The sequence below is a fragment of the Leuciscus leuciscus genome (assembly GCF_965113295.1).
Source record: "Leuciscus leuciscus genome assembly, chromosome: 22".
NCBI lineage: Eukaryota > Metazoa > Chordata > Actinopteri > Cypriniformes > Leuciscidae > Leuciscus > Leuciscus leuciscus.
This window is the reverse complement of record NC_138746.1, coordinates 35,773,939-35,800,388: the sequence shown is the minus strand read 5'-3', so window position 1 is coordinate 35,800,388 and position 26,450 is coordinate 35,773,939. Positions and strand designations below refer to the sequence as shown.

Below are 26,450 nucleotides of genomic sequence, written 5' to 3'. Positions count from 1 at the left end.
CACAATTTAATGAGGCAATTATAACTTAATTTCAACACTGGGAGGGAGAGATAGAGAACCAGAGAGACTTAAACCTCTGTCTTTGGGTCCGACTCAAAATAAAAATTAATTCATGGAAGTTTAGTAAGGAAATAGGCCTGCACACATAAGTTACCCTAATTGAAAACCATATAGACCAGGGGTGTCCAAACTTTTTTTAGTGAGGGCCAAATACAGAAAAATAAACAAAGGGCCGGGCCACACACTAGAGGTGACATATTGACACAATACACAATACTGTATTTTTACAACCTGGCTATAAAACGCTGTAAATCCATCTATATTTTTTCCCAAAACGCTATAAATCCATCCATATTTTTTTTTCCAAAACACTATAAATCCATCCATATTTTTTTTCAAAACGCTATTAATCCATCCAGATTTTTTCCCAAAATGCTATAAATCCATCCATATTTTTTTTTTCAAAACACTATAAATCCATCCAGATTTTTTTTCAAAACGCTATAAATCCATCCAGATTTTTTTTCAAAACGCTATAAATCCATCCTGATTTTTTTCCAAAACGCTATAAATCCATTCATATTTTTTTCCAAAACGCTATTAATCCATCCAGATTTTTTTTTCAAAACGCTATAAATCCATCCATATTTTTTTCCAAAATGCTATTAATCCATCCATATTTTTTTTCAAAAGCTATAAATCCATATTTTTTCCCCAAAAATTGTCTTTTTAAAAAGTATTTTGTCTTTTATTTCGTGTTTGCATTTGAGGAAAAAAACATGTTATGTAGCCTTCTTTCTTCTTCTTTATTAATTTATATAGCACAATTTAATACAACTGGCGTTGCCCAAAGTGCTTCACAGCAACAAAATAAAAAACACAGAACAATAGAATAAATAAACATATCACATAAAAAAAAAATAAAAAAAACATACAGACAATAATCCAGTTAAAAAAGCCCTCCACTAGAGTTTAAAAGATGTTGTTTTAGCATGGCTTTGAACATGGATAAGGTTTTAGCAGATCTAATCGATTGGGGAAGGTCATTCCATAGTTTTGGACCTGCTCGAGAAAATGCTCTATCACCCCTATGTTTATATCTAGTCCTGGTAGTACAAAGCAACTGTTTATCTTCAGATCTCAGTGATCTAGAGGGGGTGTAAATTACCACCAGGCTAGATAAATACACTGGGGCTAAGTTGTGCAAAGCCTTAAAAACTAATATGAGGATCTTATAAATAATTCTACATCTTACTGGCAGCCACTTTAGTGAAATTAATAGTGGAGTCACAGAATCATATTTCTTTGCCGACTTTATCATTTTAGCTGCAGCATTTTGAATTTTCTGTAAACGCACAATTGCTCCGGCATCAACACCATAAAAAAGGGAATTACAATAGTCCATTCTAGAAAAAACAATGGACGTAATGGCTTTCTCAAAATCTGAAATAGATAGAAATGGTTTAGTCTTTGATAACAGACGTAGGCTAAGAAAACAGGATCGCACCACAGAGCTAATTTGCCTGTCCAGCTTTAAATCACTATCCAGAACAAATCCCAAATTCTTTACACTAGATTTGACAAAACCATTCAAAGAAGTTGTATTCAAGTACTGCAGCACGTCATGTTTTTTAGGGCCAAACACGATAACATCAGTTTTATTTTCATTTAGCTTCAAAAAGTTTGCAGCCATCCACTCCTTAACATCATGTAAGCATGCCAATAAAGTATCAAGTGAATTTGAATTTAATTCTCTCACGGGCAGATAAATCTGCGTATCATCAGCGTAGCAGTGGAATGAGACTTTATGTTTCCGAAAAATTTCCCCCAATGGTAACATATAGAGGGAGAAAAGAATTGGGGCAAGAATTGATCCTTGTGGGACTCCCCAAGGCAGATGTAATCTTGAGGAATCACAGCCCCCAAAGCTAACAGAAAAAAATCTGTCTGTAAGATAGGATTTAAACCATTTGAGAACAGTACCTTTTAGGCCAACCCAATGTTCTAAACGATTGATTAAAATCTCATGGTCCACCATATCAAATGCTGCACTAAGGTCAAGTAAAATCAGAATAACACTTTCCCCATTATCCAATGAAACAAAGATGTCATTCAACACTTTGACTAGCACTGTCTCAGTACTATGGCAGGACTTGAAGCCCGACTGAAAGGGCTCGCTAATTGAATTTGCCGTGATGTGTGCTTGTAGCTGCTTGAATATCACTTTTTCTAAAACCTTGGCTAAAAAAGGTAAATTTGAGATCGGTCTAAAATTATTAGGATCCTCTATTGCCAAATTAGGCCTCTTTAATAATGGACGAACTGTAGCATACTTAAAAACTGCTGGACAAGTGCCCTGACTAAGGCACTTGTTAATAAGGTTCAACACTGTGGTTCCTACACTAGCAAAAATCTCCTTAAAAAAACGAGGTGACATGACATCATCTTTAGATGAAGAAGGCTTAAGATGTACAACAATATCCACCAAAGCTGGAAGGTTAATAAGATGGAATTCACTCCATTCCGTGCTACAAGGCACAGCCAGGTCAAAAATCGGAGTCATCTGTACTTTTAGTATTGTAGAGTGTATACCAGCAATTTTATCATTCAAAAAATTCAAAAAATCTTCACAGTTTAAGATTGAAGGATCTGGATACCTAGTTTGCCTAGGATTAATAACTGAATTTATTATCTCAAATAAAATGTTAGGATCATTCACATGTTGAGTGATAACATCTGAGTAATACTTGTGTTTAGCATCTCTAGAGGCCTTCTGAAATGATTGTAGCGATTCTCTAAAAATCTCGTAGTGGACCTGCAATTTATGTTTTTTCCACCTCCTCTCAGCTTGTCGAGCATGTTGTCTAAGTGCCCGTAGGGGTTCATTATCCCATGGCAAATGTTTAATTTTACTCCTTTTAGCTCTAAGAGGAGCAACATTATCCAGAATATCTACACAAACTGAAGTAAACCGTTCCAGCAACTCATCAACACTTAAGTTCATCAAAGATGTTTCCGATAAAATAGATTCACCATAATCTTTATACAGAATAGAGAATTCAGCATTAGTAGAGGAATTGAATTTTCGAGACCATATTTTTTCTGGCAGTGACTTTTCCACATTCTTGTAAAAACATACATTGAAGAACACTGGTTTATGGTCCGAAAACACTACTTCGTCAATCATAATGTCCTGAATGTGTATATTAAAAGATAAAACCAAATCTAACGTATGGCCCAACTTATGAGTTGGTCCTTTGACCCACTGTGTCAAATCATAAGAGTCAATCATATTTGCAAACTCTCTGGAGACCACATCCTGCCCACAGCACAAATGTACATTAAAATCCCCAATAATTAAAAAACTGTCGAATTGTGTAATCATGTTACTTAAAAAATCAGAAAATTCGTTCACAAAGTCCTTATTTGGCTTTGGAGGACGATACACAAGAGCCACCAGCACAGGATTTGTAAACATTGTCTGATTTTTTTTATTACTATTTTGGTATGATGAACATTCACCCGCCAGTGTGGCGGATAGCCTTTTGAGATTTACTCGCCAAACGGAAAATCTAACCGCACTTGGCGCTTGGCGGGTGTTAATTTCGGACCCTGGCTGCGGGCCAATAAAAACTGGACCGCGGGCCAAGTTTGGACACCCATGATATAGACCCAGTTAGATGGGGCTTCGAAAATGTACTACCTCGTCAGATGACGTTTACTACTTTTTACTACTTTTTACTGGCCTTAATTTGGCATAATTTAATTTACTACCTTTTACAACCCCGCGGAAACCCTGTCACAGGACTTTTTTCAGATTTTTGCTGCCCAAAATGACAGAATTTTGTGCGGCTTTTCTCCCCAAAAAATTTTTTTTTAAGAAATGCAACTAAGGGTACGTACAACTAAACTAACCAAAGCATATGTACAGAATAAAGAAAAGTCAGTCATGTAAACTGTTAGCCTTGAGGAGTTTGTACAGTTGAAAGCCCTCAAGGCAGCAGTGTCTTAAACTGTGTTTTCTCTGGCCTTATGTTTCGTTTGCCGAAGAGGAAGGGATTCTCAGACTGTCTAGATTTCCTTTGGGCTTTCATGACTCGTTCATTCTAAAACAAAAATAAATGTCAAATTTATGACTCCCTCCTCAGCTCCTCCTCTCTCCCCATCTCCTCCTCCCTCCCCAGCTCCTCCTCCCTCCCCAGCTCCTCCTCCCTCCCCAGCTCCTCCTCCCTCCCCAGCTCCTCCTCCCCAGCTCCTCCTCCCTCCCCAGCTCCTCCTCCCTCCCCAGCTCCTCCTCCCTCTCAGCTCCTCCTCTCTCCCCAGCTCCTCCTCCCTCCCCAGCTCCTCCTCCCTCCCCAGCTCCTCCTCCCTCTCAGCTCCTCCTCTCTCCCCAGCTCCTCCTCCCTCCCCAGCTCCTCCTCTCTCCCAGCTCCTCCTCTCTCCCAGCTCCTCCTCCCTCCCCAGCTCCTCCTCCCTCCCCAGCTCCTCCTCTCTCCCCAGCTCCTCCTCCCGCCCCAGCTCCTCCTCTCTCAGTCAGGATTTGGCATTCTGATTCCCCTTGAATCAGAATAAATTCTCGAATTATGTTGTACTTTAAAATCTTGAATTAATGATATCTGCTGTACATTGATGTTGGTTCTGTTCTGTTTCCCCTAAGGGGGGTTATTGATGCTCTTGTTCATGCTAGGCCTCATGGATGCGCTGGGAGTTCTCGCCCAGAACAGAACCATACCGCCAATCCAAACTATATGCTAATTGTTAATCGTATTTGACGATAGTGGTCCTGACAGAAATGTGATTAGAAAGGAGAAGACTGTAATTGCATCTAAAAGAATGTGTACAAATTATTGAGAAAAGTAAGTCTTTAACTCTGGAGAAATTAATAAATAAAAACACACTAATATGCATGGCAACAGTTTCATCTTTTGACATGGACAAGGCTGATTTTTGCAGTGGCTTCTGATTTATGTTTTGTAATAAGCCATTTAGTGTTTGCTTCTTTCTGCCAGTCATGGTCACTGAACGAGCGGCGTGTTGTTCCTTCAAAACTAGACACAAAGTACATTTCAGGTTCACTGATGTGATCTGAGGTTAGGTTTAGTTTTAGATCTGGCATTGAGGGAATGATTTGTTGTATTATTATTTTTTTAATTCAGCCTCTCTTTCCTTTATCATGTTTCCCAGACGACTGATGATCTGTTGGTGGCGTCTGCCGAGTGCCCGAGCGACGACGAGGACATCGACCCGTGCGAGCCGAGCTCAGGTGGGTTAGGTTAGTCTTCTTTTATTAAGCCCAATGGAAACACGTCAATTTCCCAAAAACTCCCATATATCGCAAAAAAAGTTTTTTGCGCTCGCACGAGAGGTTTTTTCAGATAATTCGAAAAAGTAATATAAAAAACTGCAACGGAAACAGTTTTTGCGCATTTACAGGTCAGCTGACGTAGATGATGCGGTGTGTTTGGACAGAAGAAGAGACAGAGTTCTTTATTAAACTCATAAAAGACAAAAGAATTATGGGAATACTGGATTCTAAACAACAAAGAAATGCCACAATGTATCAAGAGCTTGAAGCAGAGATGAGGAGAATCTCCCAGAATTCCTCATATGAGCCGCTCTCAGTATAAGAGTCATTCCTGGATATTAATGTTGAATATCACGCATACATCTCCATCCATTAATAATAATGTCTAGTGCGGCGGCTGAGATATACATAAACCTGCTGACATCCGTCGCCTTGATTATTGGAATGGCTTATCATGAGAGGAAAAAATTACATTTCAGTCGCATAAAATCGGTTAATGGAAACGTCGTAATTTCGCAATCGACATTTAGAGAATATCACTCAAGTTTTGCGCAACTTTTTTTTTGTCAGTCAATCTCTCGCTGGTTGGCCGCACTTTCACCTCAGTAGTTTTAGTTTTGCTGTCCCTGAGAACACGTTGAGCTGTTTCATGTTTTACACAAGGTCAAGGAATATATATATGGATATATGGAAGTTGGAACAGAGACACAAGGTGTTCAGTAAAACTTTTATTTTGTCATGTAAATTTCCAATGTTTCATTAAAGAACCTTCCCCTGATGTTCCTTCATACAGACAGCAATAATGCTCCCATAAATAGGATTTTCAAACTCAACTTTTACTTTAAAGGTACAATATGTAATAATTTTGTAATAAAATATCCAGAAATCACTTGCACAGTGTGATATATTTCCTGCAGTTGTGTACTTACAATATCCCAAAAGTTCCCAAAGATTTTTAATTTCAGAGAAATTCCAATTTTAAATAATTGGCCGTCCCGGAAAACCTGTTCACTTGTCGCCTGTCACTGACGTAATATCCGCGTTATCCCTGGTTTCCGCTCAAGTACTGCCATAGTAACCATGACGACAGACGTGGACAGTTCTGTGCATACTGGCCCTCATTTATCAAAAGTGCGTACACCAAATTTCCAGCGTACACCTGGCGTACACCCAAAACCACGGTGACTTTGAGATTTATCAATATGAACGTTGGAGTGCGGCACACTCAAATCCTACGCCAGCTCAGGAGGTGGTGTACATGTACGCACGTTTTGAGTGCGGGAATGCGCAGAAAAACAATTCCTAACACCACAAAACGCACTGACAAACTAAAAGATATGATATATTATGACCCACTGTAAAAAAACAACAACATCGTAATTATAAACTTCAGTGTTTATTTTTGTGCAACATGGACTTCAATGTTTAAGTTGTGTGACTTTACCAAAGCATTTGAATTGTAGGCATATGTATTCCTTCAGTTGCGAGCCTGTGCGCTTTACCTGACGTTTCAAGCCTTGTTTATACTTTGGCCTGGCTCCGCAGCGCGAGTCTCCGCAGACTGCGCGCGCACCTCCCCAAACGGACGAGGCGTTTATACTCGACGCGCTCGCCGTCGTACTATTCTTTGAAACGATGGTTAGGCCAGGGTTAGGCCCGGCAGGTGCGCACGGACTGGGTTTAGTAATGAAAGGCTTTCAATGACCAAAAAAATAATTCAGACTGACAAAATAATAAAAATGACATTCTTCTTTTAAATAATAATAATAATAATACAAATAATAATAATAACGACATTCTTCTTCTAAATAACAATAAGCGTCATTAATAATAAAAATCTAGAAATCAATTTTGTTTCTTTCCACTTCCCTGGTTTCGCTTTCTCTTTCTCAAAGAAGTTTCTCTTCTTTGCCGTCTTCCGTGTGTCCATGGCGTAAAATGAGGGCGTGGGGGAAGCGGAGACTTGAATATATAGGGGCGTGTTATTCTAATGACGATCGTTTTCAGCCGCGGCATTTATCAAGGTCAGGTATTGCGTACACCTGGATTTCAAAGGTACGCACAGCTTCATAAATCAGGCGGTGAGAGGAGTGTAAGCATAATCTTACGCCAACATATACACCCGTTTCTACGCAAGATTGATAAATGAGGGCCAATGAGTGTAGTGCGTAACCTCTGGCTGCACGCTGTTGTTGTTTCGTTCAAACATTATGGACCATGGCAAGCAGACTTTGGGAAAAAAGGAGAACTAAAACGAGGATCAATATCAGCGACTAACTTGGGACTTGACAGCGCTTCACGAGTCACGACTTCACAGAGACGCAGTTCTTGTATGTACTTTATTAGACAGGTGAGCAAATATGATCAGTGTGTTATTCTAATGTTGATCTAGCTCACTGCTAGTCTCATACAGACAAACTAACACATAGAATAACATTATAACTTTAACACACTCAAATGCAGTTTAGTGTGATAGTGTAGAGCAGGGAACGGCAACTGGCGGCCCGCGGGCCAAAACTGGCCCGCCAGCAATATTTTCTGGCCCGCCGGATTATTTTGGTAGTCCTAAATGCTGCACAAAACTCTTCCACTACTTGAGAAAAGCCGTAGTCGCGCGGCGATTTCACCGCCGCATACTGTGTGAAACGCCCATAGGGAATCATGCGGCGCGGGATTACATTTTAAAGTATAACTGTGCGTTCACACCGGACGCGAATAGCGCGTCAAATTCGCGCCTGCCGCGTCTAGTTATACGCTTGACCACTTTGTGTCCATTCGCGCGTCTAAAGACGTTAGCGGTCAGAACTCTGGTGTACTTTGGACGGAGCGGGCGGTCTGACTGACAATAGCCCACTCGCACTCCCGACATCTTTTGACAGCGTATCCGCACTTAATTCTGACCGCCTGTACACCTATCTCTGAGGAGCTGTTTGGTATTGAAACCATTGTCAGTCAACAACATTCTTTTTTTGCAAGGATGTTTGAAATAGTTCGGCAGAAAATAGCCTACTTCATTTCGTCAGTAGGGCAATATGATTTTCGTTTATGTTGCTTAGAAATTTGAGTGATAGGCTTTGTCCTATTTAATTTATGTTATTTATATTTCTTTTTTTCTTTTTTTCTGTGGCATTTTTTTTCTCTGCTGACAGTACAATGTTAAAATAGCCTACTATTTATATTGACACGAACCCAATTTTTGTTTGCATTTATAATTATTATAGGCTACTTCATCTCCTTCTTTCCGTTAGAGACATTTGAATGTGAGATTATGGAAACGAGATCTAAATTTTGTGGACCCGTCAGGTCGGGAAATAAAGCGGGTGAACACCGAGTGTATTTTAAGCGGTTGCTGAATAGAACCTTGTGGGAGCGGGACGAAAAAAAAAAACAGTCCCGCGCAGACCTCCTTAAACCTTAGGTGTGTATGTGTGTGTCCCCGAATAAATAATAATAAAAAAAAAGGAATAAAGTTCAAAAGTCGGACTGTACGGAATGAGGCATGATTGCTATTCACACCTTTATTAAAATGGCTGTAATCTGTTACCACAATAGTACTTGATCTGTTTAAAATGATTTCCTTGATATATGCATAAGGTGTTAAATTAAAAATTAAAAATCAAAATGAAAATTTGTCTAATCCAGTAATTAATTTTTTCTATTTTTGATCTGAGCACAATCAGAAAATCAGAAAACCCATCCTTATTCGTTTTTTTCATTTCAGTTCAGGAAATAAATAATGGAAAAACAAGTCGTTTTTCATCTTTTTATTTTTGGTTTTAATAAAAAAAAAAAAAAAGATTGAATGAATGATCCACGGATGGTGACGGACACATCATATTCCACAATTATAGGCCTATATAAGAGTATTTAATTTGTATCCATAGGCCTACTCCGTGTAGCTGGCCCGCCATCTACTGGCTAAAAACAATATTGGCCCGCGGCCAAAGTTACTTGCCGACCCCTGGTGTAGAGCAAGTGAAACAGCGATGCGTTACCTCACAAGTTTCATTCGTCTAATACACGTCTAATACACTGACCTGTGTGAGCACTAATACAGCACTTGCGTTTGGTAGAATGAAATCTCCATTCCTTTATATCCGTGGGACTCGCGTGTGGCGCTGATATCGTGATAAAAACATCAGTGTATTCACTCATCCATAAACATTATTAGATCCATCGGCTTGACGACAAGTTCCATAATTCCGCAGGAAATTTTGCGTCATCAACTTACGCCTTTGTTATTGTAAGAGGTTAGCGACCCCTAGCGGCGAAAAAAATTACATATTGTATCTTTAACTCTATTGTCCTTTTAAACATTGTGTCTGTATTTGGTATTTTTCTGGTGGTTTATATTCTGTATCATCCAGTGGTAATAGGCATATTTAGTGGAGTTTTGTTTGTGATTGTGTTGTTATATTATTAACAAATTGGTTTACGCCGTTTCCACCTGGCGTAGTGGCTGACGTTAAATACAGGGATCTAAAAATCTTGAGCTCGTCCATGTTTATCCACTTCCAGAGATAGGGGAAAATGCATTAGACCGGATTGCTTTTGTAGTGTAAACGCTCATGCGGTCGAAAGCATTCAAACAGCCACAAAAGACCGTCTGCTCTCCGTCTACTGACCTGATGCGTAACATTATGGGAAGAGCGATAGCCAGACGGGATTTAAACGTAAGCAGCTGGAGACACAAGTTTGGTTTGAAGAGGAAAAATGTACCAAGCACAATGTTCTCTCCTCATTCCTGATTTCTAACACACACTCACAGCATTCGGCTGGTCTTGAGCTTATAAGAACAGAAACAAAAGCTGATTCTCTCCATGTGTTTTTCCGTTGTCTACAGTCGCGTTCATATGTAAATTGCATGAGCTTATTTTGTACATTAGATCGAAAGATCTGAAAAATCCCATACATTTACCCGCCCATAGACCCTCCCCTCGAATAAATCAGGACTGAAGTGGTTGAAAGTGGACAAAGGAGACAGTAAAACACCAGGTGTAAACGGGAATGTGTCTCCATCTACTTGTGATCCAATCGACCAAAACACATCTTAATGCCAGCTGTAGAGGACCCGAGGGGACAAATCATAGTGAAAGTATAGTCACGAGTGAAGAGCTTGACAATGTAATGTGTGTCAGCAGCCATTCACATTTGGAAAGGACATAATTGTCCTAAATGTTCATGTTTTTTAAAACCTGATTTAATTTTCAGTTGAAACAAACTAAATTCAAGGGGAAAAAATAAAACTAACCTGATTGCACAAGTGTTCACACCCCTCAACTAATACCTGGTTGAAGCAGCTTTTGCTTTTACGCAGCCAGTCTTTTTTAATAAGAGTCTATCAACTTCATTGGTACATTTTTCAATAAATCTCCAGTGTACAGCCTGTTTCAAGTCATTCAATGTGTTTTGATTGGATTCTGGTCTCTGACTGGGCCATTCTAACACATTCTTCCTCTGCCAAATTCATTCCTTTTTTGACTTAGTTTTGTGTTCGGTGCTATTCTTTATCTTCACCTGTGTAATAGAGGCCAGCAAGATTTGTGCCAAAATGTGTCAGGTTCAGTATTGAGGCCCAAACGCACAGTTAGATCAACATACTTTATTAAAACCCAGCAGACTTTCCAGTCACAGAGTGAACTACAACCAACAGGCCAACGATAAAAGCCAACAAATGGTGAGAGTTTATTTGTTAGAAGGGCTGGAAGGATTATAGGATAGAGGAAGATGAGAAGAGCAGTGCACAATGAGTTTGTGTTGATGCCAACCTTCCAAAAGCGTTTCTGTAGACAATAATAATGTTGTTGGGAAGTGAGGGTTAGGGGAGCTTGACTTTGAGGCTGCAAACGTGATACTACAACAAACTTAAGATACAGACCGCCTGACTTTCCAGAGTTTAATTTTGCTGCTAAACAAATATGGAATTCGAGTCATTGGGAAAAGGAAGAGTTTGCTCATCTCTTTTTTTTCAAAAACGGCTGTTGGTAATTGGGTTATTGCTGTTATATAAACTCACCCTTGGTGTTTTTGATTCTCCAGCTAACCCCACAGGCCCCGTGTTGAAGAGCTATCCGGGTCAGTCCGAGGTTTTCCACGAGAACAGCAGCACCACAGGCATGGTGGTCGGCATCGTAGTCGCTGCCGCTCTCTGCATCCTCATTCTTCTCTACGCCATGTTCAAATACCGCAACCGTGACGAGGGATCGTACCATGTGGACGAGAGCCGCAACTACATCTGCAATTCAGCCCAGTCCAACGGATCAATCGTGAAGGAGAAACCAATGGACAGTTGTGTCAGTAAGAGCAAGAAAAACAAGGAGTATTATGTGTGAGTCTGTTATTCCTGGTCCTTTACGGGACCTTGTTTCTATTTTAAGTTCAAGCACAAAAGTCAAACATAAGCAAGATAACAAAACCTGTGGGAAAGGTCATCATATCTTAAACAGTGATGCGGCAAAGAAAATGTTTTCTTCAATATTTAATCATTTCTTCACATTGGAATGGATGCAAGAACCGGATGATTGCCACTTGTCCAGCTGGAGAAAGACAAGCTGATTAAAAACCCAAACTGACCCATAAGTGATGGAAAAGATGACCAAATCCATCTAGATGGACAGGCACTCTGTACTCTGGTACTTTGTAAATGAGCTCACAGGTTTTTTTTAAAACAAAAGCAAGAAGGGGAATGAAGAGCAAGTAATGAACTGACAAATTGTCTTTTTTTTTTGTTTGTGTTTCTGGGAACTTTGCAATGATGAAAAAGCGGAAACAATTTCTCAAAGCATCACTGAAGAACGAGAGAACAAGAAAAGAAAGAAGTCTCTCAGTGTTTCTACTTGATAAGTCTTATAGAGCTAAAATGATTCGGACAGCTGATGGTAAAAGTGGGAAGATGATTACGCCGTTGCACATTATTTCTGGCAAACATGGACATCTCAGTGAACATGGATGCAACATCTTATTTAATGTTTCCATATGTTTCAAATGTGTGCTATTCTGGACTGACAAAATTGTGTTTTATAACCTGCTGTATAAAGAATGCAAACTTTATCTACTCCTTGGCAGAAAAGACTACGAGAGAATTTTGAATGTCATTAAGATATAGATGAATTTATAGACGAGATCAATGATAGCATGTTTTTTTTCATCATGTTGCCCACAAATTGTGTTCTAAATGATTGTTGAAAAGTGATGTGTGTGTGTGTGTGTGTGTGTGTGCAGGTTCATGTTTTAGAAGGTTCTCTGAAAGACATGCAAAGGAATCAAGTCACATCCATCCAAAGATATATCCCTACCAATATACTCACACACCTGAATTATTCTCAGCCTATAATGACACGTTCATTTGAACATGCACCCTCAGAAACAAGTGACAATTTGATCTATGATTACATTTAGTCTTGTGTGTGTGTGTGTGTGTGTGTGTGTGTGTGTGTGTGTGTGTGTGTGTGTGTGTGTGTGTGTGTGTGTGTGTGTGTGTGTGTGTCTCATTTCCTACTTTTAGAAGACAGGAAAACTGATTTTGAACTAAACACAATTTGGACCTGTAGTATTTTTATACAGTATTTTATTTCATTTCTGAGACTTTCCAAATGTATGTATTAAAATGGTTTTGAAAAGTTAATCAAGCAAATAAAATATTACCCAAAGTAAATCATTTCCTTGAAAGTCATTTATAAATGTGTGGTCTTGACCATCTTGGATAAATGTAGATGTTATGCCAACAGTTTTTATCTTGTTAATATGGATTCCATTTGATGACTGATTTATTTATTTATGTTAAATATTTTTAATATACAATATATTTTACCACTAACACTAACAGTATTTAAAGATTTTTCTTTTAGCACTATAACATCCTTAGAATAAAATATTTCCCAGTATTTATAAAGGTCTGTTTCAGAAAGAATATTTTTTTAGTTTTTTATTATAAGTATTTCTCCTCATACAAATGTGATTTCCATAAAGATTTTGATCTTCAGCATTGAAGATAAGTAGAAATTCATTTTAGAAGAGGAATGAACATCGATTCAGTTGTTTGCTTATTTATTTAATGTTGTTTAAAGATAAATACAGATTATTTTTTGGTTATTCACAAGTTCTTCATTCTAGATTTCAAAAGATAAAGCATGAACACTGAGGGACTCCAGCAGATAATGTAGTCTTCAATTAAAAAGACTGTATGTGATAGTGATACTACAAATGCATCTGTTGACTACTGGACCTACTAATGATCAGTAACACTAAAAACGAAGTTTTTAAGGAGGCAGCAGTGTGTTGAAGGGATTCCTCCAGGAATTTTAAAGATGGCATGCTGCAAAAACTCCCAAATGGGAGCAGAGGGCTTTGGATAGTTTATGGCATAGACATGAAACATTTTGAAACATAAATCCACAGCTTGAACTAAAGTCTCCTGTTCAATTGACTCCCCGTTGAAAATGACAAACACTTCAGAGAAGTTCCCTTTGTCCCCAAGCACCAGCACATGTGGATCCGGGCTCGTCTCGCCGTCCAGGTAATGAACCATATTAGTTCCAACCTTAAATAGAATAAATAAAGTTCAGTTGACATACATTGTGACAATATTCCATGGATACAAGACATGTTTACAAATGAATCGAAGCAAAGTCAGCAGTGTTAAATTACACTGTGTAAAAGTAACACTGAAGCAGTGCTGTAGAATTAAATTAAGTGTTCACTCTAAGGGTACGTTTACACGACAACATGCTCAAAAAAGGAGACGTTTTTCCTTGAGTTGTCCACGTGCAGACGACACCATTGTCAAAACGATCTCCATTCACACACTAAAAACGCTGTATTTTGCTGCCAAGCCAGTAGATGGCGCTGAAACACTATAGATTAAACACGTAATACGCATGTGCATGACATCATCATCTTCAGAGATTCACGTTTTTGTTGTTTACACGGAGACGGTTTTCAAAAACGTGCCCTTTGAACCCCGTTTTCAAAGGTTTGTGTTTTCAGGCTCCCAGAACGCCGTTGTCGTGTAAACAAACGTTTTACGTTTTTAGTTGAAAACTAAAAGTGTTTAGTGTTGTGTAAACAGCCCCTATAGTCCAGTCATTTTAAGCCAAAATGGGGGTCAACTTTGAACAAATTGCAACAGAAGCAAACTCAACTGATTCTGTATCCTCAATATGTCCTGAGTAAGGAAAAAAAGCCCCGAAGAATCCCATTAGAGGAAAGTTTCGAAAAAGACCCAAATATAGGCTATTCATACGCTTATTCATTCTCTTTCTCACGTGAATAGGGTAATAGTATTTTTTATACAGTATTTTATTTCATTTCTGAGACTTTCAAAATGTATGTATTAAAATGGTTTTGAAAAGTTAAATCAAGCAAATAAAATATTACCCAAAGTAAATCATTGCCTTGAAAGTCATTTATAAATGTGTGGTCTTGACCATCTTGGATAAATGTAGATGTTATGCCAACAGTTTTTATCTAGTTAATATGAATTCCATTTGATGACCGATTTATTTATTTATTTATGCATGTTAAATATTTTTAATATACAATATATTTTACCACTAACAGTATTTAAAGATTTTTCTTTTAGCACTATAATTTAGCACAGGATGACAGGCAATAACATCACAGAACGCCGTCGTCGTGTAAACGAACGGCCAAAACGCATAAAAAGTTTTACGTTTTTAGTTGAAAACGGTGTTGTGTAAACAGCCCCTATAGTCCAGTCATTTTAAGCCAAAATGGGGGTCAACCTTGAACAAATTGCGACAGAAGCAAACTCAACTGATTCTGTATCCTCAATATGTCCTGAGTAAGGAAAAAAAGCCCTGAAGAATCCCATTAGGGGAAAGTTTCGAAAAAGACCCAAATATAGTCTATTCATTCTTCTTCTCAAGTGAATAGGGTAAACATTTTAACCTTTAGATATGACCATGAACATTACTGAGTTGATTACTTGCAACAAGACAAACAAAAAATGTATTACAAGTTTTTTGAAATTGTTTGTTAACATGGACAAACGGTGCATAATCTAATTACGTATGTGCTCATTTGCATAAATACCACAACAGATCTAAACACTGGGTATAGCCAGGTGAACATGTCTTGTTGACATATATAAGTAAAATACTTGATGTTAAGGTCTGAATGGAACTAATTTAGGCTACCCATGAGCATTAATACATAGAGGCAGGAAGAAGTACTTTAGAAACCAGCATTTATTAATGTTTAAGAGATTGGGTTTGGGTCTGTGGGACTGTTTCTGGGGGACGAGTCTGAGGGAAGAACAGGAGACAATGGTAAGGAGAATGCAGAAGACAAAAGGTAAGTCAAAGAAAAAGTTAATCCCCAGAAACAGTCCCACGGACCCAGCCCCAAACCCCATCTCTGCAATAATAATTAATAAAGGCTGCTTTCTAAAGTACTTCTTCCTGCCTCTATGTATTAATGCTCATGAGATTACACTGGATTACAAATATATTACACTGGCTATATTTGGGTCTTTTTCTAAACTTTCCCCTAATGGGATTCTTCAGGGTTTTTTTTCCCTTACTCAGGACATATTGAGGATACAAAATCAGTTGAATTTGCTTCTGTTGCAATTTGTTCAACCTTTTTTCATAAAATGACTGAACTACTAAAAGTGATGATTGAACATTAGTCATGTCACCTGCTGTTAACAAGCACAATCCCTGAAGGAAAGAGGAGGAATGGATCCATATGGATCCAGTGTAATATAATACAGCTGATTTTGCGGTGTTGCTTTTACTTACAGGTTGAATGTCAATGAAGCTGCGCTTCATTTCAGCATATGTTGGACGCACAATTTTCTCATTCGTGCGATATGGCGATGCCGGCAGGATGACAGGAAGGCAATTTAAGGCAATTTCTCCACGAACATCTTTGAACGACAAAGTTTACAGAGCAAACACATCAGAAAAAAAGTTAAGCTTACAGTTGTCATCTCTACAAACTTCTTTCATACGCACTTAGAAACAGCCAAAAAAAAAAAAAAAAGAAAAGTTAGTAAGACCTCTGTTGAAGTCAAAATTAAATCAAAATTGAATTCTTTCATTTCATTCTTCAGTCTAAAAGAAATGAAGGTTTTTGAGAAAAACATTCCAGGATTTTTCTCCATATAGTGACTTCAATGGGGTCCAACGGGTTTAAAGGGATAGTTCACTTTGAAATTAAATTTTGGTATGTTTTAGCTTACCTCAAGGGCATCCAAGATGTAGGTGTCTTTTTTTCCGCAGTAGTTTCAATTTTGATATTTTTAGGTCAAACCGTTCTTGTCTGTCAGTCATATAATGCAGGTCGATGGTCACTGTCTCAAAGAGCATGCACAGAGTCCAAATTAAAACAATTCCCCATCGTCCAAATTAAACAATTCCCCATCGTAAGTACACATTGATGGCCTAAGACACGAAACGAGCGGTTTGTGTGAGAAAACGAACAGTATTTATATCGTTTTTACCTCTTAAACACAGCCACGTCCAAGTGATCTGAGAGCGCGGGCGGGTATAGATATATACACTAGATGTCGCATTGGCTACTGCGAAACCGTAGCCAATGATCCCTTTAAGGTCCAAATGTGAGTTTCAGTGCAGCTTCAAAGTCTCGACACGATCCAGCCGAGGAATAAGAGTCTTATCTAGACAAACCACTGGTCATAAAATTTTTTTTTTTTTTTAAAGAACATTTAAATGCTCATCTTGCACTAGCTGTGATGCATTACGTAATCGCGTTGAAAGGTCACGCGTGTTCCGGTTAAAAAATGTAGGGAAGGACAAAAACATCTAATTTTCTCCTCCAACTTCAAAATCATCTGACATCGTTGTTTTACATTTACCGTATTTTCCGCACTATAAGGCGCACCGGATTATAAGGCGCACCTTCAATGAATGGCCTATTTTAGAACTGTTTTCATATATAGGGCGCACCGGATTATAAGGCGCATAGAATAGAAGATACTGCAGTCAAACGTTTGACTGGGTTTGCGTTATGCAGTGGTCACCAACCTTTTCAAGCCTAAGATCACATCCAAAGTCCAAATGTAAACCAAGATCTACCACTTGCAAAAAAATATGAAAAAACAAGTGGCTGAGCTGTAAAACCTTGTTTATACTCGACGCGTCCGCATGAGCGCGAAGGTAATAAAAAACTAATATCCGTCTGCTCGGGCAGATTCGGCTCAAAGTCGTGCATCTTCGGATGCGGAGGCGCGCGCGCGGCAAAATGACGTCATTGTGACAGCGCGCGCGACTTTGAGCCGAATCTGCCCGAGCAGACGGATATTAGTACATCTCATCACACCGGCACCCAGTTTGACCGTCTAAATCAGTTGTATGGTCTGGTGTTCAGTCTAAAACAAAACAGTTGCGTCAAGTATAAATGCCTCGTCTGTTTGGGGAGGTGCGCGCGCAGTCAGCGGAGGCTCGCGCTCCGGTGCCAGGCGAAAGTATAAACAAAAGGTTTAAGTCAGCGGTTGTTTTACAGACATTAATATAAGGCGCCAGATCCATATATAAAGCGCTCCGGATTATAAGGCGCACTGTCGTTTTTTGAAAAAATTAAAGGCTTTTAAGTGCGCCTTATAGTGCGGAAAATACGGTAATTTTTTTGTAAATGGCGTATGACTTAGTCTTTGCACGTTCGCTTTGTAAACACTGGGTCTGTTCTTCCGCGTGACCTTTCAACGTGATTACGTAATGCGTGAAGTTGTGGACGTGCAAGAAGAGCATTTGTGCTTGAAAAAAGTATATAAATGTTTATTTTTGTTATAAAATGTTGGCTGGTTTGTCTAGATAAGACTCTTATTCCTCGGCTGGATCGTGTCGAGACTTTGAAGCTGCACTGAAACTCACATCTGGACCTTCAACCTGTTGAACCCCATTGAAGTCACTATATGGAGAAACATCCTGGAATGTTTTCCTCAAAAACCTTCATTTCTTTTCGAGGGAAGAAAGAAAGAAATGAATATCTTGGATGATGTGCGGGTGAGTAAATTATCAGGAAACTTTAATTCTGAACTGAACTAATCTTTTAACCCTAACTTCTTGTGCAGTTATGAAAATTCAACCACTTAGAACCTCAGCCAACCAGTCAGAACAATGCATGTTAGAGAGCTATAGTAACATGGTATTCTGTGTGTGATTGTAATAGGATGTCCTACCTATTGGCAGTGTTTCCAGATTTTCTGGAAGGACGTCAGAAGCCTTGGGTTCTTTTTTTGTAAAAAGTAAAATCCGGTCAGTGAAGACAGGAGCCCAAAATTCATAAAGGCGGTCAGCATGGTCAGGGAATACAACTTCAAAGTCCTGTAATATCTAGATAAAAACAACAACAATAATGCTAGATTGCAAGTAACAATAGAATGAATAAAATGAAGCATTTTTGTTTTCCAAATGAATGTAGGATTTCTACTACAGGCTAAAACAACCCTTCAGAAAACTGTACTCACCATTCCAGGAGAGTCGTTAAGTCTGGGATATTCTCCATTGATTTCTTCTATGGTTTTTGTTCCAGGTGATCGAATCCATGCAGCTCGATGAGGTGCTGTATGTCTCATGAACTCCATGACTTGACTGTGAGGGCTTCTATTGTTCTTCAGCCACTCAATCATTGTTTGGATGACAGTCGAAGATAACTGTGACTCTATTGAAGGTAAAACACATTAAAATGAGGGAAGACAACTATATAAAACAAGAAACCAATACCTCAGTGTTTGCCAAACCTAGTTATGGAGTTCACCCAGCATAGCATTTTGACTCTCTAAAGAAACACACCTGATTCAAATTATCAGCATGTTATGGAGAGTCTCATTTGTACTCTGAAGTGGGAAACTGGTAGGAACGCCCCCTCAAGTCAGAATTCCAAATGGGAAACTTGAAGCAACTGGAACAACCCCAACTTCATAATCCAATATGGCTGCTCAGAGCATCAACAGTAGTAAAACAGTAGTAATATTTTGTTTATTAGCACTTCTGTTTGTCTGTGTCTCAACCTAAGTGGTGCACACAGTACTATCCAACCTCTATTCGTGGATATGATACTTCAGCATTATCTGTGCAAAACACAGCTACTTTATGTTGTATGTTTGTTTGCATTTCGAAAGAGCAAGCATCAACTCGGGTGTGACATCATTCCCAGCTCCGACTTCCGGGGTTAATGGAGTGCAATATTAGTAAAGACTCCAAGATGGGAAATGGGTGTCAGATAAGGAAGACACCCAGAATAAGTACAGTTGGGGATACTCCAGAACCAGGGTTGAGAACCACTGCTCTAGCTCACCATAGGCACAAGTTTCTTTTTCTTTTTTTTAATAAATAATGTCATCATTTACTAACCCCTGTTTTAGCCCATATTATAACAGTTTAAAAAAAAGCAATAAAGCCCAGTGAAGCCGTGGTTTACAATCATTTTAGAATATCTAAGAAGGCGTTGTTTGACGCAAAGTCTTCTTTTTTTTTTTTATTGACTCAACAGCCAACGTTTTGGTGGAGGGAGGATTATGGTATGGGGTTGTTTTTCATGGGTTGGCCCCTTAGTTCCATTGAAAGGAACTCTTAATGCTTCAGCATACCAATACATTTTGGACAATTTCATGCTCCCAACTTTGTGGGAACAGTTAGGGGATGTTCCTTTTCCAACATGACTGTGCACCAGTGCACAAAGCAAGGTCCATAAAGACATGGATGAGCAAGTTTGGTGTGAAGGAACTTGACTGGCCTGCACAGAGTCCTGACCTCAACCCAACAGAACACCTTTGGGAATGAATTAGAGCGGAGACTGCCAGCCAGGCCTTCTCGTCCAACATCAGTGCCTGACCTCACTAATGAGCTTCTAGAAGAATGGTCAAAAAGTCCCATAAACACACTCCTAAATCTTGAGGAAAGGCTTCCCAGAAGAGTTGAAGCTGTTATAGCTGCAAAGGGTTTGACCAACTCCATATTAAACCCTACTGATTAAGAATGGGGTGTCATTAAAGTTCATGTGCATGTAAAGGCAGACGTCGCAAAACTTTTGGCAATATAGTGTATGTAGTGAATGCATCTATTAGGCTATGCTATACACTATGTGCACAAAAGATTAAAATATAAACATTACATTTTAAACCAAAAAACAGATGATAACTTTCCATCTTGAGGTTAAAATCTCTAAATTAAAAATGATAAAAACAATTTTAATCTATTTTAAAAACATGATATTTGAAAACTAAGGTGAAGATTATCAGTCAAGCGTCAGTGTGTCCCTTACATAAAACTACCGTACGACTGCAGAGGACTTGGAATACAGATCATTGCTCAGATATTCTGCCTAACATCTGGTGTCGTTTTTCACTAAAGACTAGGGCCGCAACGACGCGTCGACGTCATCGATTACGTCGACTATAAAAATACGTTGACACGCATGAAATGCGTCGATGCGTCACATTAATTATTTACGTTTAAATATCGAGTAATGGCGGCTTCTGCTCCCTCTCATGGTGAAAATGACAGACCACGATCATCCAAAGTATGGGAATACTTTAAACAACGGCCGAACAGAAAGGTGCTTTGTTCACTATGCAAACTATGCCCCATTCGTCGACGATAAAATGGACTTTAATTTATAACTTAAACTTAAATCTGTTCACGAAGCTTTCAGTGCATTTGCCAGTTTTTAAAAGTTGTGTATGCACATGTAGACTACAGGGATTAAAGTGAAAAAAATTCTTCTGACTGAATTTTTTTTTTTAGGCCAAGTCATATTTCTTTAACTTTTTAAATAGTCGAGACCAATAGCGTTTTAAGGGGAGACGTTTTAAACCGCTTTAATATCGCCAGTAGGCATATTTTAAAAGCTATTTTAATCTATGAAAACCAGGCAGGGAGCATGTGTAGGCCTACTGTAGAGCACGAACAGCAGCATTGTGACTAGCTTCTGATTGATTAGATTAGATTAGATTAGATTCAACTTTATTGTCATTACACAAGTACAGGTACAAGGCAACGAAATGCAGTTTAGGTCTAACCAGAAGTGCAATAGCAGCAAGTGCAGGATATACAGTGGTTCCATAAGTGCAGAACATGGATATGTACTGAATAAATATAGAGTTGAATACTATTATAAACAAAAATTTACAGATAGCGTAAATGGCACTTGATGGCGACCTAGCACTTTTTTGCCATTATTGCCATATTGAAGTTTCCTTTGACATACTGTGCAAAGACACGTAGGCCTACTGGCTGTTTGATGTTTTTAGTCCACGAACTAAAAGGCTTGCCATTCTCCCCCCGTTTCGCTAAGCCTTCCCCTTTACTTAAACATTCGTTAAGTAAAGGGGAAAAGTACTTGTGTGTTAACACTATATATACAGTATATATTATATATAGGCAAATAGTGTTGTCAAAAGACCCGGTACTTCGGTACCAAGTCGGTACTAATTTTTTTTAAACGTCACGGTACCAGGTTTTCTCAAACCCGGTACTTGATGCGCGTGCATGCCCGAAGCGCGTGCAGTTGCGTCCTCTTCATAAAAGCGCTGATGGCGATCGGCGGTGCTGCTGCTGATGTGGTGCTGATGTTTTTGCGCGTGCAGATACGTTATTTCAAATGGCGCGAGGCAAGCGCGCTCATAATAGAAGCGGCGCGCTCGCTTTTCCATGTGCGTTCGCCGTTCATGGATGTATAGCAACGACAGACGCCACGGGAGTACAAACGCTTGTGCGAACTGCGCTCTCCATGACGACGAGGAAGTGTGACATAGGCCTATTAATTGATTTCTAGCCCTTGCATTAGCTTTACTACTAGATATATTTATGGAGATGAGAAATAAAAAGCCGTCATTAATATCAGTCCGTCAGAAAAGTAGTTCTAGTCTTATTCTTGGCTGGATAACTCTTAGCAGGTTTAAAAAGCCCTTTTAAAGTTAAATATGAATACAGCTTTGGATTAAATAAAAGTATAGTCAAGTCAAATAAAACATATTTTATCTCCTGTATAGTTTGGTAATGCTACAATAAGATACCATTCATTAACATCACTTAATGCGTTATCTAACATAACACATTGAGTGAACAATATATTTTTACAACATTAATTAATGTTTGTGAATGTTATTTAATACAAAACACTTGATTGGTCATGTTTGTTCACTTCATTCATTGTGCATTAAATAATGTTAACAGAAATAATGTTAACTTTTGATTTTAAAAATGTATTTTTTAAATTAACCCCTAAAGGAGAATAATTGCGACAGTATATAACTATTGTTTTTTTTGTTAGGTCATTTTATCTAATGTTATCTAACAAATGGAATCTTATTGTAAAGTGTTTTTAATACTACAGTTTCCATCTTTGTGATATACACTTTAATATAATTATGTAAATTTAATCTAAATTAAGCTTTGGTACCGAAATTGGTACCGAGAACCGTGGATTTTCACTGGTATCGGTACCGAATACTGAAATTTTGGTACCGTGACAACACTATAGGCAAATTATAACACGTTTACACAATTTATATATATATATATATATATATATATATATATATATATATATATAAATTTTGTGTAAACGTGTAATAATTTGCCTATATATATGTGTGTGTGTGTGTGTGTGTGTGTGTATATATATGTATATATATATATATATATATATATATAGGCAAATTATAACACGTTTACACAAAATTTGTTAACACACAAGTACTTTTCCCCTTTACTTAACATAAATTGTAAGAATATGACTAATAGTAAAGACTAGTACTAATAAATAAACATTAGGCCTATGCTAAAGCTATTAAATAGCAGTCCCAAACTAGTTTTTGTTAATACAATGTTGGTATGAGCCACTACGGTCATTTAAAAATATAAAAAATAAAGAAAAAGTGGCATTTTGGGGTTAATATGGAAAGGACAGTTACCATGGTGAATACACAATATTAACAATAACTGTTAATGAAACATGGAAACTGCTCCTGGTGAATAGAATGAAAATCATCCCTGCATTTCTTTTATTTCGTGTCATTTACAATGTAACGGCGTTGCATGCTCGTAGTTTCTTTTGCACTTGATTAGAGATGGGGAGTCGACTCCAAAAGAGTCGATTCCTCGACTCTCACTAGCCCTAGTGTCGGAATCGACTCCAGGAATCGACTTTTTTTTTTTTTTTGCTGTTACGGCAAACCAAAATATTTTTAAGGATGGCCTCAGTAGGCATCGCTTGGCACTGATTACATTTACACCATCAGCTGTCCAATGCTCTCTGTCTTTCAGAAGCAGACTGTGGTTGTGTTGCAGCATCTTCCATCTCTTGTAGTTCAATGTCTGTGTATTCTGGTTCAAATGAGTATGGTTGGTTAAAAAAAAAATCAAATCTTCATCTACATCGAAATCTGCGGACATATTTACGAATACAGTTTTACATACAGCGCGCGTCTTCAGCTGCTTGTAAACAGACCGTTTTGCGCTCCCGGCAATGTCGGGACGTCATCTTGTACAGTAGATGGCGATAATACTCCTAAGGAGTGAGCAGCCAGTAACAAGTAGTAGTAGAAGAAGAACGCCGTAATCTCAGTTCTTGCGCATGCGTCGTGGCGCTCCCGTGAACTCTCGTCAGAGGCCCACATTGAAGAACACTAATAGTTGAATAAAGTCGTTATTTTTGTTGTTTTTTCGCACAAAAAGTATTGTCGTCGCATGATAAACTTAATGTAGAGCCACTGTAGTCACTTGGACTATTTCAACATTTTCTTCACTGACTTTCTGGGCCGGCGAGTTTCGGTCCCTCTGGAAGCCTATGGAGGAGTGAGATAGCTCTCAGATTTAATCAAAAATATCTTAATTTGTGATCCGAAGATGAACGAAAGTCTTACATGATTGGAACAACATGAGGGTGAGTAATTACTGACAGAATTTTCATTTTTGGTTGAACTAACCCTTTAAGTACATTTTTCACGTAGGCTATCTGTAGGCTACTTTACTTAAGTAGAATCAATAGTGCATACTTTTGACTTTTACTTCGTTACTTTTTGCAGCAATTATTATACTTTCTACTCCACTACATTTCTACAACGTTTCGTTACATTTTCGGATCAGTTTTTCCCCCAGCCAAAACAGGGATTGAAAAAAATCTCCATGTTTTCGGTGCTGACGAGTTGGTGGCGCTGCCAATAAAGCACCTAAAAGCTGTCACAAAGAACCAGCAAAAGCAATGAATATGTCAAATATAGCAAGGAGACATTTTAATTGTTTATTAATAAACAAGTGTTTTCTGTGTTGGCTGCAAAGATGAGGTTGACGATACTGATACGCGATCTTCGCAGTAGTGAACGCGCCAGAGAGAAATGCTAATTTCTTACAGATTACATAAGCAGAGAGCAGTCGGTTTTCTTTCGTTTTGAATTGTTCTGTTTAAAAGTACACATTTAAAGCTCTCTTAAGATATATTTATCAGGTCTGTGTGAGGCAAGTAGGATACCTTATACGCTGAGTGGTTCATTTATGAGACGCGCTTCAGTTCACTCGCCGGCGCCTACGTGTCGTGATTATCTATTTTCTACTATATTTACTTATTTATTAAATCCTGGATGAAACATTGATTAAAATTAAGATACAATTAATACAAAACGAAATTCACTTTAAAAAAAAGGCTTTGTGCTTTCTGTTTGAGGTCTCTGTGAAAGTTTTAAAGTCGCTTTCAGAGCGGTCATGTCCGTAACAGAGAACTGTCACGTCTTTTGTTTTTTCCTCATAAATGGGAACACGAAAAATTAAATAAAATCAATATTTTATGTTCTGTGGAGAGCCAACCCTTCTTAATCCGGTGGGTATTACTTTTGGTTTGCGCAGTGTAATTCACAGAATTAGGTACAAAAAAATATTTTGCTACCTAAAAGTGAAAGATTTTTTGTGTCCCGTAACGCATGTGTAGCCTAGGCTATTTCCCATTAAATATAAAACGCATACTGATATTTTTCAATATGTATTAAATGCATTTTCTGAGAATTTATATTTCAAGTTTTTACTGCAAATGTCCCGTTTACAACGATGGAATTGCCCAATATTAAATAATTTACCCTCAACTAGTTTTGTGGTGTAGGTCTACGTATTGTATAATGTTAACTTCAAAAAAGGTGTGTGTCGCGATTCTGCCTTCTCACCGCGACACAGGTTCGTAGATCTGAGTGTAGCGATTTCGGATTCATATTGCATATTGTTACAGCCCTAATTATTAGAATATAGACATTAAGAGAATAAATTGTTATGCAAGTACTTTTACTTTTAATACTTAAAGTACATTTAAAATCAGGTACTTTTTACTTTTTACTTAAGTAGGGTTTTCATTGTGGTACTTCTACTTTTACTAAAGTAAATATGTCTCTGGTTATTTGTACTTTTACTTAAGTACTGAGATTCAGTACTTCCTCCACTGGTAATAACTAATATTTTTCAATGTTAAACAAAAAAAGTAAAAAAATAAAGTTAAACATGCTTAAGTTAAAGTTCATAGCTTCACTACATTAAAATTATATAAAATAATATACAAAATAAATAGATAAATACACTGTCTAAAACAAGTCTGCTTTTACAAGTTTAATGATTAATACTAACATATTGCACACTTAAATATGATTTGAAGAAGCTGCGATGTGAAAAGGAGGGGGATTTATAAGGTTTAGTTGATTAAACATTTTAGTATAGGAAACATTTGTATCCTCGCTCTTGACTCCTCAGGAAGCCTCCTCGTTCCTCGCCCTCCTCCCGGTGGAATTAAAGAATTTAGATGTCCTACATGAGAGCGGAGCTCGATCGGTTTCAGGGTCGTAGGACATACGAGCGAGAAACGAGGAAGCATATTGAGACGCACCTTCTGAATCCTGACCCTATTTTAATTCAAAGTAAATGGAGTCGAGGAGTCGATTCCACCGACTCCAAAATTAGGAGTCGGGAGTCGGAGTCGACTCCAAAAAAAACGGAACCGAACACCCCTACACTTGATCAGTGAGGCGATACAGCGCGAGCACCGCCGCATTTGCGCGTGCAATTGAGTGTGCGCTACGAGAACAGGATAACGGCTGACAGGACAAGAAAGTCCGTTTTTCTGAGGTGAAAGACTTTATTTCAGCGTACACTTATGACACTGCCTGGTAGTTCCTATTGTGCTG

At 38.3% G+C, this 26,450-nt stretch overlaps 2 protein-coding genes across 10 annotated transcripts in view; one reads left to right on the top strand and one right to left on the bottom strand.

The window, feature by feature from the left end:
• LOC309486437 (neurexin-1a-like) overlaps nt 1-13,071 on the top strand; it is a 174,389-nt gene extending 161,318 nt beyond the window's left edge. For 6 of the 9 annotated variants that reach the window (XM_082153742.1, XM_082153745.1, XM_082153741.1 and 3 more), the window contains 2 exons: nt 5,185-5,272; nt 11,345-13,071. In XM_082153742.1, coding sequence (XP_082009868.1) covers nt 5,185-5,272; nt 11,345-11,637 — 381 coding nt within the window. In that variant the 3' untranslated portion in view covers nt 11,638-13,071. The remainder of the gene's footprint in view (nt 1-5,184; nt 5,273-11,344) is intronic. The other 3 variants (XM_082153747.1, XM_082153744.1, XM_082153740.1) reach the window with 1 other exon arrangement.
• A 262-nt stretch (nt 13,072-13,333) lies between these two features.
• LOC309486447 (uncharacterized protein) overlaps nt 13,334-26,450 on the bottom strand; it is a 33,611-nt gene continuing 20,494 nt past the window's right edge. Inside the window, exons 13-16 of the mRNA XM_082153769.1 lie at nt 18,759-18,952; nt 18,471-18,624; nt 16,069-16,196; nt 13,334-13,844 (exon numbers count right to left, since the gene is read on the bottom strand). Coding sequence (XP_082009895.1) covers nt 13,533-13,844; nt 16,069-16,196; nt 18,471-18,624; nt 18,759-18,952 — 788 coding nt within the window. The 3' untranslated portion in view covers nt 13,334-13,532. The remainder of the gene's footprint in view (nt 13,845-16,068; nt 16,197-18,470; nt 18,625-18,758; nt 18,953-26,450) is intronic.